Source organism: Nicotiana sylvestris, chromosome 5, assembly GCF_000393655.2.
Source record: "Nicotiana sylvestris chromosome 5, ASM39365v2, whole genome shotgun sequence".
Taxonomy (NCBI): Eukaryota; Viridiplantae; Streptophyta; class Magnoliopsida; order Solanales; family Solanaceae; genus Nicotiana; species Nicotiana sylvestris.
In genome coordinates this window covers 34008723-34027836 of record NC_091061.1, presented here as the reverse complement: position 1 = coordinate 34027836, position 19114 = coordinate 34008723, and the positions used below count along the sequence as shown (strand labels likewise).

The 19114-nt window shown below is 34.1% G+C and overlaps 2 protein-coding genes across 3 annotated transcripts; one reads left to right on the top strand and one right to left on the bottom strand.

The window, feature by feature from the left end:
• Positions 1 to 651: 651 nt before the first annotated feature.
• On the top strand, positions 652 to 5474 carry LOC138868488 (secreted RxLR effector protein 161-like). Its single transcript, XM_070146041.1, has 5 exons — positions 652 to 706; positions 923 to 975; positions 1057 to 1102; positions 4819 to 4918; positions 5027 to 5474. Exons 1-5 carry the CDS (start codon positions 652 to 654, stop codon positions 5472 to 5474), a joined length of 702 nt encoding a protein of 233 aa, XP_070002142.1.
• A 1556-nt stretch (positions 5475 to 7030) lies between these two features.
• On the bottom strand, positions 7031 to 9030 carry LOC104232373 (flavin mononucleotide hydrolase 1, chloroplatic-like). 2 transcript variants are annotated; one of them, XM_009785564.2, is made up of 6 exons: positions 8870 to 9030; positions 8536 to 8587; positions 8208 to 8322; positions 8059 to 8129; positions 7718 to 7805; positions 7031 to 7230 (listed from the first exon to the last, which is right to left on the bottom strand). In XM_009785564.2, exons 1-6 carry the CDS (start codon positions 8942 to 8944, stop codon positions 7074 to 7076), a joined length of 558 nt encoding a protein of 185 aa, XP_009783866.1. In that variant the 5' UTR covers positions 8945 to 9030; the 3' UTR covers positions 7031 to 7073. The 2 variants fall into 2 exon arrangements, with proteins under 2 accessions (XP_009783866.1, XP_070003564.1); XM_070147463.1 differs by having other exon boundaries at positions 8059 to 8322.
• Positions 9031 to 19114: the final 10084 nt, after the last annotated feature.

Genomic DNA, 19114 nt, shown 5'->3' with positions numbered 1-19114 from the left:
GATGTTACACAAAAATAAAGAAACTTTGGGAAGAGTTGAACACCTTCAGTGCACATGCACAATGTAAATGTCAATGTACTTCTGGTGCCAAGGTAAATATGCATAAGGCTGAATAGGACAAGAGGATAATTAGGTTTCTAATGGGATTGAACAAGGTCTATATAGTTGTAAGAGAGAGTATATTGATGATGAATCGGTTACCCATCATTGCGCAGGCCTTTTCTATTCTAATTCAGCAAGAAAAATAATGAGAAGTTAGGCGAAATAATTATCTAATAATGGAGTCTGCTTCGATGAATGTCACTGGACCTGCAAATCAAAAATTTAGCACAAATTACACTCAACAGAGAAACATTGTAGGAAATGACATCCACATAGGCAGTTATCTACCTAATAGTTCTGGATTGTTCTGCGATTACTGGAAAAAGCCAGGACACACTAAACATAAGTTCTATAAACTACAAAAATTTCCCAAGGATATCAAATTTACCAAAGGAAAAAATATGGCGTCTGCTGCAAATATGCATGGAGGGCCTGAAGGAATAGTTTCTGGATGATATGAAAAAATTGATACTTGAAACCAAGGCATAGGTATTCAAAACCTGACAAAGGAGCAGTATAATCAACTGTTGCATATACTGGAGAACTTCCATGGTGGAAATGCAATTGAAGTCTCAAATAACATCACTAGCCGCAAACTTTGCAGGTATATTGGCTTGCTCTACTCATGAAGAAATTATTAGCAATATTTCATGTAAATGTTTCTAATCGTCTACTGAATTTTGGATATTAGATTCCGGAGCTGCCAATCATATGTCATACAATAAAGCCCTGCTAACTAATGTTACAATTTTACCTTACCTTTTCCTAGTGACTTTACTAAACTGATATAAAGTTAAAGTGATAGAAATTTGTGATTCAGTCCTTAGTCCTAAACTGACTTTACATAAGGTTTTGTTTGTCCCTAGTTTTAAGGTAAATTTGATCGTAGTTCACTCTTTAACATCACATCTTAAGTCAATTGTTCAATTTTCTGTTTCTTCTTGCATTTTACAGGCCCTTTCAATGAAGAGGCCTCTGGAGATTGGTAGAGCAAGGAATGGTCTGTACTGCCTCTGCTCAAAATGTCAGTTTATTGGTTCAACTACTGTTCTCACTTCTCTTGTTTCTAACTCACATTTTATTTCTCTTAACAATGAACATAATGTACAACCAACAAATCACACACATCATCTACAATAAATTGTGTCCACTCAGACAAGAAAAGAATTTTTTCTGCTGATTAACTTTCATCATCATCTGTAAATGTTCCACTTTCGAACAATAAGAAAGATTGTTGTTCATCTACTTTTTCTACTGATATGCGTGCATCGTTTTCTGATTCCTCATACTATAAAAATTGTATTGATTATTTTGTGGCATAATAGATTGGGCCATGTGCCTTTTGTGAAAATGAGGAGAATTTCCTCCATACATGTGAACTTTGCACCCAAACAACCATTCTTATGCTCAATTTACCCTTTGGCCAGAAATACAAGAATTCCATTTTCACAAAAAATCACATCATCCACCAATATCTTTGAATTGTTATACATAGGCCTCTAGGGCCCATACCATACAGTCACACATGACAACTATAAATATTTCCTTACCATCATTGATGACTTTAGTAGGTCAACCTGGACATATTTTTTGAGTTGCAAGAGTAATTTATGTTTTAAAAACTTTGGTGCTTATGATAGAAAACCAATTCAATTCTTCTGTTAAGTCCATGAGATCTAACTGGAGTTTGTCGACAGCGAAACCTTATCCTTCTTCCATTCCAAAGGAATTTTACACCAGAAAATTTGTCCACACATACTTCAACAAAATGGTGTGGTGGAGGGAAAAATTAGGTATTTACTAGAAACTGCAAGAGCCCTGGTACCAGTCCAAGTTGTCTATCAAATATTGGGGAGACTGCATTCTCACTACCACTTACTTGATAAATAGACTACCTTTTACAATCGTGAATAACATATCCCCTTTTGATACTTTATACGAAGAGACCCAATTATTCACATCTCAAAAGCTTTGGATGCTTATGTTATCCCACCACTCTTAAAACTTGCAAAGATAAATTTTGAGCCCAGAGCTAAACCCATATTTTGTGGGTTACCCCTTTGGCACAAAAGGTTAGAAGGTACTGAACTTGGACACAAAAAGAATACATATTTCTAGGAATGTACAATTCCATGAGCATGTCTTTCCTTTTGTAGTTTCTTCTGATCATACTTCTATTCCTTGTATTTTTCTACCTTTTCATTCTGATACATCTTGTGAAAATCATAGAATTGATGTTTTAAATCATAGTCAGTCACCAATTGGAATTCACCAAGTTCTATCACAAATACTTTCTCATCTGTTGATCAAAGTAACTTTTCACCTGTTAGTTTGGATTAATATGAAACTTCACCTAGCCCCTTAAATACAGTAGACTATCATACCACTAATACATCCTCACCCCCAATCCCTATAAGACCATCTAGGATAGTTAAAACACCAAGTTACCTAAATGAATATGTCTATTTTATTCCAAACCTAAAGAGCAATGCATCACACATTGTTTTACTCAACACTCCCTCTCCAAATCACCAACATATCTATTTTACTGCATTAAGTAAAGATAGCCAGCATATGATGAGAAATATTTCTCATGAATCTAATCCATGTTCTTATGAGGAAGTAGCCTTAAACCATGCATGGCAAGCAACTATAACACAGGAGTTTGAGGCCTTATATGCTAACCACACTTAGAATTTAGTAAAATTGCTTGCCGGTAAGAAAGATATATAGTGTAAATGGGTCTATAAAATCAAGTATAAAGCAGATGTCACTGTTGAGAGGTTTAAGGCAAGACTTATGGTGAAAGAATAAACACGACAACCTAGAGTAGACCATACTGAAACCTTCTCCCCAGTTGTCAAGATGATAACTATAGGACTCTAATAAGTATAGCAGTTAAAAAAGACTGGGACTTATTCTAATTAGATGTGAACCATGCATTCTTACATGGGGATCTACATGAAGAGGTGTATATGGAAGTTCCACAAGGAATGCAGGTTGAAGTTCCTGGTCTAGTTTGCAAGTTAAACAAGTCTTTATATGAACTCAAACAAGCAACTAGACAGTGATAAGTGGGGATTTTGACTACTTATTAGTACCTTTTTATTTTTATTTTCTTCCAAAAGTATTGATTTATGTTTCTAAAACTAATGAAATTGTACAAAATTATAGGAATGTTGGAAGTTTGGTCTCCCATAATGAAATTCGACTCAAAAAGAAGTGTTCTGAATCACAAGGCAATAAAAGGAGAAGCAAAGAAGTGTGGTCCGCGGAAGGATTTCTGCGGCTGCAGAAGAAAGTGCAGACCATAGAATTCCATCTGCGGCTGCAGACCAAGTAAAAGCACCCAGTAGAACTTTGGCCAATGTACGGACCACACACGAATTGTGCAGCAACAGAACATGATTTTCACTAACAAATGATTCAAAGTTCAGATAGTGTGCAAAAGACTAAGTCCTAATGCCTTGATGAAGTGCGGAACGCACAAGAATTGTGTGGCCACAAAAGATGCTTCGCAGCTGCAATCCAGAAATGTGCGGATGCAGAATCCTAGTTCTTGCCAATTGAAGAAATCCGCGGACTTCACATGGAGTTGTGCGGCCGCAGAACCTCCCGAGGGGTATTTTTGTCAGCGATTGTGGGCCACTATAAATAGATGAGTTTTACATTTTTAGGTCAAGTTTCGAAGTTTGAGCTACTGTAGCTGTTATATTTTGCCATTTTAGGAAGTTTGTGATTATTTTAGTGTTTAAACATTATATTTTATCATTTTAATCTTTGATTATGAGTTTAATTAGCATTTCTTCTTTATTTTTCTCAATTGCTACTATGAGTAGTTAGATTCTTATTAGGGTTGTGACCCAACCCTAGTGTGTAAACCTTATGGATATTTAATTTAATGTATGTTTATGATTGGGTGTTGATTATTTAGCTTAGTTCATGCTTTAATTTTAGAACTAATGGTTGCAAACATTGATTCATGTCTTTTTAACTTAGTCTCTACTTGAGAAACAGTGACCTAGTTTAGGGTAACTTGGCTAACAAGAAATTGGGCTAATTGAGAGTTTGATTAGCCTAATTAAAGGGTTCAAGCTAGAGATAGTAAGAACCCGACTTGAGATCATATCAACTATTTTGTTTGATACCTATTTGAACTTGAGAAAGCCAAATTGGGCAAAATTACTCTTTGACTGAGAGGTATTGAGTGGGTAATATAGAGTTGAGATCTATAATACAATTCAATCAACAAAACAAGTATTAACGTATTTAACCCATTATACGAATACCTAGGTTATGGTCGCATCCCTAGGCTTTTTAACTATTTGGAAAAATACTAAAAATAATCGTTCATTTCTAATTTCTTTTTGTAACTTACAATTGTTGAGTAAAGTAGAAGGAGAAATCAAAACCAATTGTGGAAGTGCAAATTTAGCTAATCCATTCACTTTCTTCAAGTGTATACTCCTAACAACCCGCACAACTCCCTGTGGAAATCAATCCCGACTCTTGTTGGGTACTATTCTTTCAATGATTGTTTCCACTCATTGTTGAGTGCGGATTGGATTTAGATCAGACGGTGGTATGATAAGCTGACCGAGGCCCTGTGAACAAGGGGCTTTAGGAATTCAGAGAGTGATTACTCACTGTTCTATAAGAAAGATGGCTTTTCAATTGTGTTTGTTGTTATCTATGTTGATGATGTAATGTTTACAGGCACAAATATTGAGGAAATTAAGGAACTGAAGGCCTTCCTCCATGACCAATTTAAAATCAAAGATCTAGGGAGATTAAACTATTTCTTGGGACGGGAAGTGTTCTACAAAGATGATGCAGTCCTCATTTCATAGAGAAAGTTCACTGCAGATTTGTTGAAAGAGTATGACAATTAGTATACTTCTGTCTCTTCTCCCCTTGACTGTAGTATCAAGTTGAAGGCAGAAGAGGGACTCTTGTTGCCAGATCTTACTTACTACAGAAAGTTGGTTGGGAAGCTCAACTTTCTCACCAACACTAGGATGGACATTGCCTATAGTGTTCAACACTTAAGTCAGTTCATGCAAACATCTAGAGAGCCTCATTTCAAGGCTGCTCTACATGTCTTGAGATATCTTAAAAATGATCAAACATTGGGCATTTTCTTTTCTAGCAACTCAGATTGTACTGTGAAGGCTTTCTATGATTCAGATTGGGCTGTATGCCCTGATTCTAGAAGAACAGTGAGTGGATGTATTGTCTTGCTAGGTGATAGCTCTATTAGCTGGAAGTCAAAGAAGCAGGAAATAGTCTCCATCTCCTATGCAGAGGCTGAGTATAGATCTATAAGAAAGGTAGTTGGTGAGTTAGTTTGGCTCAAAAGATTGCTGGAATAGCTAACAGTTCTTTGCTCACATCCTATCTCGGCCTTTTGTGATAGCCAACTTGCAGTGCACATGGCAAGAAATCCAGTATTTCATGAACGTGCAAAGCATATAGAGGTGGATTGTCACTTTGTGCGAGATAAATTGCAAGATGGACTGATCACCCTGCACCACATCTCCACAAATGCTTAGCTAGCAGGCATACTCATCAAGGCCTTAATAGGTATCAAGCATGCCGGCATTCTTGGCAAGTTGGCAGTAAGTTCCTCACCTCTACCTTAGGGGGTATTGAGAGTGTTACACGATAGCTCAATTGTAGTTGTATTTATCTCAGAGGCGGTTCAGCCGTAAAGCCACTAAAGCAATGTCTTTAGGCCCCCAAAAAATTAAAGCCCCAAAATTAATCATACATATATAATATAAACAATTATATATTTATTTGTAGTGAAAAATAAATTTTTGCAATCATGTGTTGTCAATTTTTATCAACCATTACTTCCATATTTTCCAAGTTCATACTATGTAAAAATTTAAAATATGTAATGTAACTACGATTGAAAATAGTAGGCAATTATATTTGTAGCTACTTTCTATATTATTTTTTGTCTAATGTATTTGAGCTTGAATCATTCTTGTTTATAACTACGGTGTTGTAAGATTTTTTTCAATTCTTTGAATGTCTTTTTTAATATTTTCAAGCTCAAGATAACTAGAATATTAAACGACTAGATTAGAAATAAATATGTTCTCTTATAGCCCGTTTCCTCCTAAAAGTTTGGTCAGATATCTCAATTTCTTAAAAATATACTTTGGAGGGGGAAGGGAGGGGGGAGGAAAGCATTTTTACCCTTGGAGAAGTTTGGCCAATCAAGCTATTAACCTTGAATATATTTTAAAGCATAATGATCTATAAAATTAATGGTTTTGCCAATTTTTGAAATTAAAAGTGAGATGAAAATTGTACAAAGTAAAAGATGATACTTTAATTTTTTTTAAATGTTTCTATTGCTTATAAAATAATTTTAATATTCTTTAAATGTTCCGTCAGTTGAAAAAAGTTTATAAACTAAAATCAATAAGATTTCTTAAGATTAACAATGTTTTATGAGAATTACACGTACTAACCATATTGTTAAGTGAAAAAAAAATTAATTATCTAAATATCATTAACTTTCTTATCTTTTAGAAAGCTATAAAAATAAACATCAAATAAAATATATAAAAAATTTATTTAAAAAAAATCAGGGCCTCTTATAAGTTTTGGCTTTAGGCCACATATTCGATTGAGCCGCCACTGATTTATCTATATAGTTAATGGCAATTAAGTAGTTAGTTAAGTTGGTTAGAAAGTTGTGAGGGTTTTTTGTCATTAGATAGTGGAGTATTTTTATATGTGTATAAACATTAAACATAGTACATAAATATAATTGGATTCTTTTCCATTTACTCATTTCTCCAGAACCCTCTGTGAATCTCTCTCGCGTGTGTTTCTCGCGAGCTCGAGTTGCGGCAGCTTCTACTCATGATTAACTTCTTAGTTTTGAGAAATAAAATTCTATTACCTTATCAAAAAAACACCTTTCTTAAGCTAACAAACAGATAATTGATCATTTAGCATATAATTTTATGATAAACATCGGCCAAATCTGAATTTTCGTTTGTTGAAACATCGACACCAAGAAGACACAAGTCCTTCCGCAACAAATCCACATTCTTGAATCGAAGGCCTTTGAGTCCTATTTCAACTGCAGCTTCAACATTCCTCATCCTGAATGATCATTACATAACTTATATGAGAATTTTAGACTAAACAAACTTGAATATCATAGCTTCTGTATCAGGGGCGAATGTAGCCTTTCGACTAATTGAACCCATAACTTTCAACATAAAATATGAATTTCTATGTAAAGATTTTAATGGAAATGGTATCAGGTAGCCACTTTTAGGTATGTTGTTTAAAATATATTCACAGTTTATAATGTATTTAAGGATTAACCAATTCCGCTCAAACTTCAGGACACGGCCCCCTAGAGTTTAAACCTCAAAGTTCAAACTTCAGGATAGCGTATCCTAAAGTTCGAAAATTATGTCCTGAATTTTACATTAATAGTTCAGAATTTAAATCTTGGATCTGCCTTTCCAAGTAATAATTTGGTCCTTTTGCAGCCAAGGTTCAAGTAATGACTAATGAGTAGATAGATAGTAGTGTAAAATAATTAACAATATGCCTCTTATCCTAAAAGTAAATGACATACCTGTCATCAATAAAAACACAGTTGGAAGCTTCTACATTAAGATGCTTTACAACTTCCAAATAAAACTCAGGATCAGGCTTCCGTTTTCCTGTTAAGATAACAAACTGAAAAAATAAGGTTTATACTCCAATTGGAGGAAAATGAGTTCATGAGGAAAATGTTGTCCAAAACATTTAGGCCAACCAAACATGGGAAAATTGAAAAATATTTTCGAACAAACATACCCTAGGTGTCAGAGATTTTCAACAAATATTTTCTAAAAAATATTTTCCTTCGTATACCAAACACACGCTTAAGTATAAAAGTGAAAATCTTTAAGCCATTTCTTTTGAGAAAACTACCAAATACACAAGAACGAAATGTCCAAGATAGGTAATTTGAGAGTTTTAGCTTGTCCTCAATTATTTGGTACCTGAAAAATAAATAACAAAGTTTCAAAGACTTGATATATTTTGCAAAGTAATGAAGGTTTAATTTAGATTGAACATACCATATGGGAAAATTTGTGAAAGCATGAATTTCATAACCATTTTCTTTTAAAGAATTCAATAATCCTTCAACACCTTCAATGTAGGAACATGCACTTCTCAGACAGTTTTTGAGGCCTAGAAGAAAAATTAAATAATGGTTTTCAGTTTACAATGAACAAGCAAAATATGCTAATAGATTGAAAAAGTAACAATTATGTAAACATTGGTCCAATAAATATTTAAAATATCTAAAAAGACATGGATAGCTCGTTCGAGACACTACAAGATTCATGTTTATAATTTCAGGTCTATTTATGGGTGATAAGGTGCAGGAATATTCTAAGTTACCTTCCAAATCAAAAGATCTTCCATCCTTAAAGAATTTCATAGCTAGCTCATCCTGAAAAGAGTAGTAGAACAAACTTTTATAAATTAAAAAGAGAGAAAAACGAAAATATTTGGAAAAAATGTCTAGGTGCCTTTTAGTAAATAGTGTGTAAAAGGTTAGATTATATTTGATCCAGCCTATCAAAAACGAAAAAGGCATGCATAATGATCATCTTCCACGACATAAGAGTAAAGGATGGTCCGATATTCGAGGAAATGCTGAATCACAAGGGTCTATTGTATGCATTTTTTCGCAACAGAAAAGTAATAGAGTATAATATCAATGCGGTTATACCTCAGTGATAAGACCCTTTTCAAACTCAATCCAGGCAGTTGGATGCTTGCATTCTAGCAATTCCTTCATTGGCATTCTGAATAAAAAATCTCAATTTGAAACAGGAGAAAATAAGTTAGAAGCTAAAAATTAGAAGGAAAAAAGAGAGAGAAAAAAAATAGGCGAAGGGATCATTTTGATATTGGGTGCTAACTGTTAGAACTAGTATGTCTTAAAAAATGTGCATTTTTTAACGGGAAAAAAAAAGAGGAAAAATATTAATTTGGGACTAATTCACGCGCCTAAGGAAAAATAAGGAAATAATATTTTTGTCATGTCAGCTTTTGTGTTTAAAAGGTACACTAATAATTAAGTTGGAATGATCGATAAATACTAGCCTTAATTGAGGTATCAAAATGAAAACTTTAACCAAGTTTAAGGGATTGTTAGTAGGCTTTAGGACATAAGAATTGTGAAATTTCGGGAAAAAATAAAAAAAAAAATCAAGTGAAAATAATATTTAAAAGTTAAAGTTGTGTTTGGACATGAATACAATTTGGAGCTGTTATTGAATTTTTGTGAATGATTTGAAGTGAAAATTTTGAAAACTAATTTTTAGGAGTTTTTAAAATTTTCGAAAAAAATCTGAAATTCAACTTTTAGTAAAATTTAAAAAAATTCATGGATAAACACTAATTCCAAAAAAATGAAAACTTTCCCAAAAAAGAGTGATTTTTTTAATGGCCAAACGGGCCTTAGAAGAGCTAGTTGGGGGAGGGTACATATAGTAAATACCTGAAGAAGGCAGGGATATCATGGTAAAAAGGGTCACGAACAATAGTGTCCATAACATCAAAAAGCAATATGGGAAGCTTCCTTTGACCTGATACTGATACTGATGAAATGGCACTGCAACTAATGTTGTTACTGAAATAACCCATTTTTGCAGTTTTAGGACATGTTTTGACCATTAAAGGAAAGCTGCTAATGTTAGAAGCAGTTGGTCTCCAAGATACCAAAAAAGCCATTTCGAATTTGGATAATTTCCTTTTAAAAAATTGGATTCTTTTGTTTCTGCAAGATTAAAGTATTTTTTTAGGCTAAGGAGGAGTTCTATTTATATGGAAGAAAACATAACTATACAAGATTTAACAACATTAATCAATTAACAAAATATGGCATGGATGATGGAACCAGCTATCCAGCCATTTCCCATGCCTCAAAATTAGGAATCATCATGCATGCTACTTTTGAGGACTTGTTTAATTTGTTTTTTTATTTTCTAAAAGAACAAGTGGAGCAATGTTCATAATTCTATTTCAAATTAGGATAATATACACTTTGTTTTGACATGTTACGGATATGACACGTTTGTAACTACCTAAATAATCTTTCCTTGTTTGTTTTCTTGCTACCGTATATTTTCTTTGGTTTGGTACAATTTGTAAAATATGAAACTAATAAATCTAGAATATATGATTGTGACGACCCAAAGGGTCATCACCGTAATTCTTCCTAGTTCCGTGCTTCCGAGACCCTGAAAACCTCGCTTTTAGTTGCCTCGATTTGCCTGCGCAGTTCGGGCGCGTAGCCGGGAAGTTTTTATGTTAGAATATGCGAATTTTGTGGAAAAAAAAATTTGATGAATTTTGATATTAATATGCATAATATTGACTTCGGTCAACATTTTTGGGTAAACAGACCCGGACCTGTGATTCGACGGTCCCGTAGGGTCCGTAGAAAAATATGGGACTTGGGCGTGTGCCCGAAATTAAATTCCGAGGTCCCAAGCCCGAGAAATGAATTTTTGTGTGAAATTATTTTCTGAAATTAATTAAGGAAAATGAAGAAGAAAATTGATCAGAAAACTGTGGTATCGGGCTCGTATTTTGGTTCTGACGCCCGGTACGAGTCTTAAATATGTTTTAAGCACTATCTGTGAAATTTGGCTAAAAACGGATGTCATATGACGTGTTTCGGACTTAAGATGGGGAAATTGAGTTTTATGAAAGTTGAAGGAAAAATCAGGTGTTTTGAGGCTTGATCTTATGTATATGATGTTATTTTGGCGATTTGATCGCACGAGTAAGTCCGTAAGATGTTTTTAAGATTGTGTGCATGTTTGGTTTGGAGCCCCGAGGGCTCGAGTGAGTTTTGAGTGGGGTCCGGGAGGTCTTAAACTTAAAAAAAAAATTGCAGGTCAGATGTTGCAGGCCCAGCGCGGCCGCGGCCATTTCCGCGCGGACTGCGCTGGCAGCCACGTGGCCGCGACACTTCTCTGTGCGGTCCGCGTGGTGGGGTTCAGAGGGGGGTGGCCAGGCCGACCAGCGCGGTCGCGCACCAAATCAGTGCGGTCCGCGCTGGGTGGGTTCAGAGAGAGCCCACTTCTTCCCTCCCTCGGCGCGGCCGCGGTACATTTCCGCGCGGTACGCGCTGACAGCCACGCGGCCGCGGTGCATTTCTGCGTGGTCCGTGCCAGCCCCAGCATATGTATAAATTCGGGATTTTTAGTCATTTTTCACTTTTCAAAAACCCAAAACCTAAGAGGCGATTTTCTAAATAACTTTTCTTCTCCAAAACGATTGGTAAGTGATTTCTAACTTAATTTCTTTATTCCTTAACATCTTTTAACATAATTTCAACTTCAAATCAAAGATTTTCATGGGTGAAATTGGGTGTTTTGGGTAGAACCTAGGTTTTCTACAAATTAAGGAGTTGGACCTCAATTTGGGGTCCGATTTCAAAACAAAACATATATTTGGATTCGTGGGAGAATGGGTAACCGGGTTTTGGCCCGAACCTCGAGTCTCGACCACGTGGGTCCGGGGGTATTTTTGACCTTTTTGGGAAAAACCTTGTAAAATCTATTTTCATGCATTGGGAATGATTCATTTAGTAATTATTAATGTGATTAAGTAACTTATGACTAGATTCGAGCGGATTGGTGGTGGAATCAAGAGGTAAAGCTATTCTAGAAGCGTGAGTTGAGTTTGGAGCATTCGAGGTAAGTGTTTGTTCTAACTTTGGCTTGAGGGAATAGGATTAGGATGTTATTTGCTACTTGCTAATGTGGAGTACGGTGTATAGGCATGGTGACGGTTATCTATGCACCGGGGTCTAGCATGACCGTGAGTCTTAATTGCTTTTAATTCGATTAATGTGACACAATCTCCTTGTTTACTTGATGAGTTTCGTATAATGTGAACGATTGAGGTAGAATTGTGATTGGTGTACTCTTGGAGCGTTAGCTCGAACATGAATGTATTAGTTGAGGAAGAAGTGATTTAAAAAGAGAATGCGTTGTGATTACTCCCTTGCTGGGATGTGTAGATTGATATATATACTCTTCCTTGTCGGGATATTTTGGGCTGTTAGTTGTACCCTTGTCGGGTTAAAGGTATTGAGTTGTTATCCTCCCCTGAAGGGGTCTACTATAAGAAGTCAGATATTATATACTATATTATGGGATCGTGCGGCACGCCGTCCACTTGGTTATTGGCCTCCGTTGCCGGTGACACATTGTGCACTGTGATAAAGATGAATTGGGATCGTGTGGCGCGCCGTCCACTTATATATGATATTATGGGATCGTGTGGCACGCCGTCCACTTATATATGATATTATGGGATCGTGTGGCACGCCGTCCACTTATATATGATATTATGGGATCGTGTGGCACGTCGTCCACTTATATATGATATTATGGGATCGTGTGGCACGCCGTCCACTTATATATGATATTATGGGATCGTGTGGCACGCCGTCCACTATATATATAAATATACATATATCTTATGGAAACCGGAGTTTCTTCTGTTTATTTCCGATATTTCATTCTTATCTGTTACTCCCCGATAGCATGTCCCCTCCCAGCTTTACTTTGTATTATCTTGTTATTGTTTTCTTGTACTTGTTATATATATATGTACAGGTTAATTGCGGTAGGTCCTGTCTAGCCTCGTCACTACTTCACCGGGGTTAGGCCAGGCACTTACCAGCACATGGGGTCGGTTGTGCTGATGCTGCACTCTGTGCATTTTTGTGAACAAATCAGGGAGCAGCTTTCGGACCGCAGCAGTAGGACTTTTTGGGAGCTATCTTCAGTCCAGGGACTCTCGAGGTAGCCTAGCTGGCGTTCGCAGACCGAAGTCCCTTTCCATGTTTTCGTTTGTTTATCTTGTATCAGATAAATATGATGTATTTTCCTTTCAGACATTGTTTCTAGCATTCTGTAGTAGTCCGTGAGCTAGTGACACCAAACTCTGGGTAGCATTTTGGTTCAAACTTCCGCACTTTTGGTTTTCAGTTGTTTTAAATTTAAAGTCTGTCGCTTAGATTTTGTCTCGCTTATTATATTGTTGAAAGAAAGCAGGAAAGGTGTTTTAAACATTTGGCTTGCCTAGCTCCGATAGTAGGTGCCATCACGACACCCGATGGTGGGAAATCCGGATCGTGACAATAATCTATAATATATAGATGGAACAAAATAATTAAAAAATAATATCAAATAGAACTGTTATATATTGAGCATAACAGTTAAAAAAGCACTATATGTTAAATATAATCTCCTAATAACAATAATATACATTGTAATATACCTTTTTTTTTAAATTATGATTACACAGACATGGAGAAGTCTAAAAAATATTCCATGTCAAGTATACATAAAATATATTCAGATTTCACCAAAATACATAAGTTATACATAAAATATAATACTACATACACTGAATATATACATTTATTTATAGGTGACGTATACAGAACTATACATCAAATATGTATATTATATAGATTACAACTATAAATGTATTGTACATTAAATATACGGAATACAACATCAAATATATATATTTGAGGGAACTTGATTAGTATAGGAGGCAAATAACCTCCTAAAACCTTTAAAGATTTCGGTCTTTCTGTGGATAAAGGAAGGGATCTTTACACAAATAGCCGGTTATATTTATCGTTACTTTTTTTTAGTTATATACATAAATTATACATTCATTATATATAATTATATCATGTAACATAATTTATGCATATATTATATCTTCACCGATTATTTTTAGTTTAAGCGATTAAGTGGACGGCTATTTGAGTTAGGGTGAGAGAAGAAGCAAGTAAAGGGAGAAAAAGAAATGGAATAGCAAAAGTATAAGGGTAAAGTATTTTCAATTTTATGAGAATTTTTTTGTGTAGATTCAAAAATGGTCAAAGACCCCCACACGAGAGATAGAAAGAAATTGAGAGAATATTTGAATTGTTATAAATAAAATTTTATTTAAGGTGAATGTCTATATTTTAGAGAGATTTTAGGAATTTTACTTGGTGGCTAAGTCACTCTTTTCCCTATAAATAGAGGAGTTCTATTCCATTGTAATTGGCTCAAATCAATAACAATCCTCTCTCTCTCTCTTTTTCTCTACAATACTCTTCTTCTTCTTTTATTATTTCATAACACGTTATTAGCACGAGACTCTAACCAATTGAGTAGAAGCTTTGGGATTGAGCATAATGATTGTCAATTGTTCCATGAACTTTCTTCAGGATTAAATTCTGGATTTAAGGTAAGTATTTTACTTTATTTTTCTCTTTTAAATTCTTGATATTTTATAATTTGATTTTAAATATAAGCAAAGACAATAAATTTTGATTATAACTCTAATGGAGTTTGTAAGAAATTAGAACCATGTGAAGTGGTAAAATTTCTATGTCTTGCCATGATCAAATTCATGTATGATTGTGAGCACAAGAATTGAAAATCCGTCCCATTGAATTTGCTCCATTCTCATTCGCTTAAGAGAATGTGATAGCCGTATGTAATACGTCTGAAAGAAGACAAAATTATTACCATTAAGGTATCAATGGACGTGGACGTGGCAATAGACGAAATTATAATCGTCATCATTGTGATAATGAGAATAATAAGGTTTCTCAAAATAATCCTTCACTCTGTGAAAGTAATGTTTGTCATCGATTTGACATGAGATTTTGTAAATTACATATAGATGATTATGGCTCATTCATGATGTAATGTGATTATTAAAGAATAACATTAATACAAGAAATATATCTTGCATATAATTTTGACCATAACCATAATGGTATAACTTTCTCTTTAAAAGAGATATTCACCATATGGATGTTGATGAATATGTGGTAGTACAAAATTAATTGAGAGCTCTGGAAGAGTCAATTATTACTATTTTAGAGGAATAAAATTGATCATCAATAAGGCATTATGTTGTAGTAAGTCTCAAAGAAACTTAATTGAGTTTCTAAAGTATTCGCGAAAACGGCTGGTTATATTGAAACTATAAATAAAGGAAAGATTTAATATCTTCTATTACTACAACTTCTAGCGGGGTAATATATATGTGAAAAGTTACCCGCTTTATTCTCCAATTTGTACTACACAAATAAAAAAATATTACAATAAAGTAGAGGTTTATTGATATAAAAAACCCATGTCATAATAAACATGGAGTTTATTGATAATTGCACACGTCATGGTGTAAATATGAAGTTTATCAATATTGATAATTTATTCAGTTGGCATAATTGATTTAGTCATATCAATTTAAGTATGATGTGCAAAAATAATAGAGAATTCACATGGGTAAATATTAACGAATTAGAAAGTTCTTTACGAATTCTCTTATATTGCTTGTTCTCATTAATTAATAGACTAACTAAAATTGGGATTGAATCCCATGAATGCTAGAAATATCAAAAGTGAATATGGGTCATTCACCTGCCATGTATACCACATAAGATGCATCTATGAGATAGTTGCATGTGCGATTATTAATAACCTGCAACATGGTGTTGTGTGAGGTAACTTGCTCAATAATTTAATTTAGAGCATAATTTTCAGATTTTCTATTCAAGATAGTTCATCTTGATAAGTTGGTTTACATCACAGTTAGTTTAGCAAAATAATTTATTAAGTGTTTCCACTTAATAACTAAACTATTTCTTATGAGAACAAAGTTATCTATATCAGTTTGATATATATTATATACGAAAGTATATTACATTCTCCTCTCACAAGTGGTTCAGAGTCAGGAACTAAATAATCCCATCTTATTATTATTGATGTGCGGTGTATATTTTAATTAATAACATAACGCACAAATGTTTCAAACTTGAGGAAGAAACTTAGTTTTTCTAACATGAGAGGGAGACATGATAAACAAGTGAGAAAAAGTTATGTGAAATGAATTATCATTTGTACATCTAGATCCTCGAATAAAAAAATATGAACTTGAAGTTCATAAAAAGATAATTCATGTGCAATATATTGTAAAGCATGTCAGACGTATTTGCTGACTCAAAGAAAGTAATTATATTCTCACTGCAAATTCTCCTATTAGAATAAGTCCTAGAAGGACAAACTCTACGGTACGCTTAAAGCGTATAGACAAATCGGTTTCAAATAAAATTCTTGATAAAGGAGATGAGCAAATAATCAAAATGATCATAATAAGGAGGTAAGTGATCTAGAAGATCACATGAAATAACACTTCATAAAATCTCATGAGAGGTTCGGGTACCTGAAAATATGAATGAAGAGATCTTTATGTTATGTCTTTATGAAAAATATTGGAAACGATATAAAATGTTCATCAACTACATCTATCATAGCGCTAAGTATAGATGAGGATCTCAAGTCTGTCGAATACAGACACAAAAATATTGGCCAAATAGAAGAGACACAATTCAAATAGAATTGGTTTCATATGAAAGACATGTAGTTTTGGACATGTAGTTCAAACACTTGAAAGTATAAAGCCAATAATATGTGCAATCAGTTTTCGATATCTTATTTGTCTAGCATGACATGAAAACTTGATATGCATCTAATTAAGTCTATTATATGACTTATATGACTTAACTCATATGACAATCCTTGAAAGATTTAAATCGCTTAAAGCATATAGAATTCTTGGTCATGAAGTATTACATCCTAAGTGCAATTTGTGCACATTTGTATCTTGCTATAATTATAAGCATGATAATGTGATAGCGAGAAGTTTCAAGGTGCAACATATTTATTGGAGTTAATATGGCTGATTTATTCACTAAATCTCTGCCGACATCAACCTTCAAGAAGCTGGTGCATAAGATTGGGATGCAACGGCTCAAAGATGTGAATTGATGCTATCATCAAGGGGAGTTAACACGCGTTGTACTCTTTTTCCCTTATAAGGTTTTGTCCCACTGGATTTTCCTTGCAAGGTTTTTAACGAAGCAACCGAAAAGCGTATTGTTAGATATGTGTACTCTTTTTCCTTACTAGAATTTTTTTCCGCCGATTTTATTTTATTTAAGATTTTAACGATGCACACTATCTATTGAATAGACATTCAAGGGGGAGTGTTATAAATAGAATTTTATTTAAGGTGAATGTCTATATTTCAGAGAGATTTTAGGGATTTTACTTTGTGGCTAAGTCACTCTTTTCCTTATAAATATAGGGGTTCTATTCCATTGTAATTGATCCCAAATCAATAAAAATTCTGTTTATTTGAAAACTTGTCAGGAAAAATTATTTACACACCTAAACTTTACGGGTGTCCTAACACCCCACTATTCTTATCTAAGCTAAATTTAATATCCCATTGAGTGATGACCTGACATGAAAAGTGTAGGTTCATTTTGTAGATGCGTGTGAGGCAAAAAAACAGCTTAAAACTAATTTAATTGTCCAGGTGTCACTTTCCTATTGTATACTCTAACTAATTAAATTTAATACTAATTTTTTTCTCTTTTCTTATTCATTTTTATTTTCTTTTTTGTTTCTTTCTCTCTTTCTTCATTTTAGCAGAACCGTTGTCACCCTCTTCCTCCTATTTTTTGAAATTAAGTCATGTTTTATTTTTTGCTTCTCTTTTTTTTCTTGTTGAATCTCTATTCCCACTCCTCTGTTTCCTCCGTCATATTCACCTACCTTTACAAATTTCATTTCATTGCTCATATTTTGTCCCTTTAATCTCCTTGATTTGATAAAAACATAAGTTCTCTTAAGCAATTGAGTCATGGATTTAGGTTGGAATAATTTTAATACTTGATTGGAGAGCTTGATGTTCGCCAATACCATTTTTCGTACAAGGAATTTTCTCTCCTTTTCTCTTCGATCTGGGTGTGTGGGTTTTCTTTGGTGAGATTGATGTATAGGAAAAATGCTCAAATTAGAGGTATTAAAGTGGAGTGTAAGGGAGGTGGTTCTGATTTTTCAGAAATTGAGTTTATGGGTTTAAGGGAGGTTATGGTTGTGACTGCCTTTCATGGTGGCGGGCTACGAAAATAATGATGAAGGAAGGTGGAGAAAATGAAATGAAAAAAAGAGTGGAAAAAGGAAAGAAAAAGTAAAAAAAAAAAATACGAAACAATGCAGTATTTGATACATGGCGTGTATTAACACAGCCCACCACAAGACCGGTTCGGTATTTTGAAGGAGGTATTAAATTTAGTTTAGATAAGAATAGTGGGGCATTAGGACACCCATAAAGTTAAGGTGTGTAAATGATTTTTCGGAACAAGTTTAATGAGGTCTTTATGCATTCTCTTTTAAAAAGTTTATTAAATTTAAATTTTAAACTCATTTCTATTTGTTTCATATAATATGAACATTACAAACAACAACATAAAGCGGTTGTATTAAAAAATATTGTTCGGGTCTATGTGGAAAGATAAACATGTACATATTACTTTACTTTATGGAAACAAACTAAAGATGAAAAGCATTTGAAAGGATGTATCCCATTAGAATCTAACTATTTTATAAAAGAAAAATCAAAAGATGATTAAGAAAGTTGAAGTTGTGAAGAAATACTTCCTTTTCATGTGTAAGAAAGTAATGTATTTGGGTTGTCCACCTTGATATACAACATGAAAAAGTAACAATATTAATAAACAAGTCCAAGAATGAAAAAGGGATATAATTACTAAAGGAATACGAATTGTGGCTAATATTCAAGGTAAAAAAAGCATTTTCATGGGATTTGTAACCACCAGCCACCACTATTCATCACGATAATGATGATTCATGATTACTAGCAATATCAACTTTATGTTTCCCTCTTGCAAAGAACAATCCGATTGAGGTAATCGCTCCGAAATCACTATCATGTCATATTCCATGAAAATCTCGAATGACTTTGAGCAAGAGGTACCTATGCTCGAAACCGACACTGTCGATAGAGAGAATACCTAGTTATGGGTGACAACTCTCTCTAAGGAACTCGACAAAATAGACCC

Coding starts and splice junctions, on each gene's coding strand:
- LOC138868488 (XM_070146041.1), top strand. CDS start 652: ATGGTGGAAATGCAATTGAAGTCTCAAATAACATCACTAGCCGCAAAC. Junction 707..922: donor ACTAGCCGCAAACTTTGCAG/GTATATTGGCTT, acceptor TTTGTGATTCAG/TCCTTAGTCCTAAACTGACT. Junction 4,919..5,026: donor TATTTCTTGGGACGGGAAGT/GTTCTACAAAGA, acceptor CCTTGACTGTAG/TATCAAGTTGAAGGCAGAAG.
- LOC104232373 (XM_070147463.1), bottom strand. CDS start 8,944: ATGCCAATGAAGGAATTGCTAGAATGCAAGCATCCAACTGCCTGGATT. Junction 8,323..8,535: donor AAGATCTTTTGATTTGGAAG/GTAACTTAGAAT, acceptor TTTTTCTTCTAG/GCCTCAAAAACTGTCTGAGA. Junction 7,806..8,058: donor ATTTCGTTCTTGTGTATTTG/GTAGTTTTCTCA, acceptor TTATCTTAACAG/GAAAACGGAAGCCTGATCCT.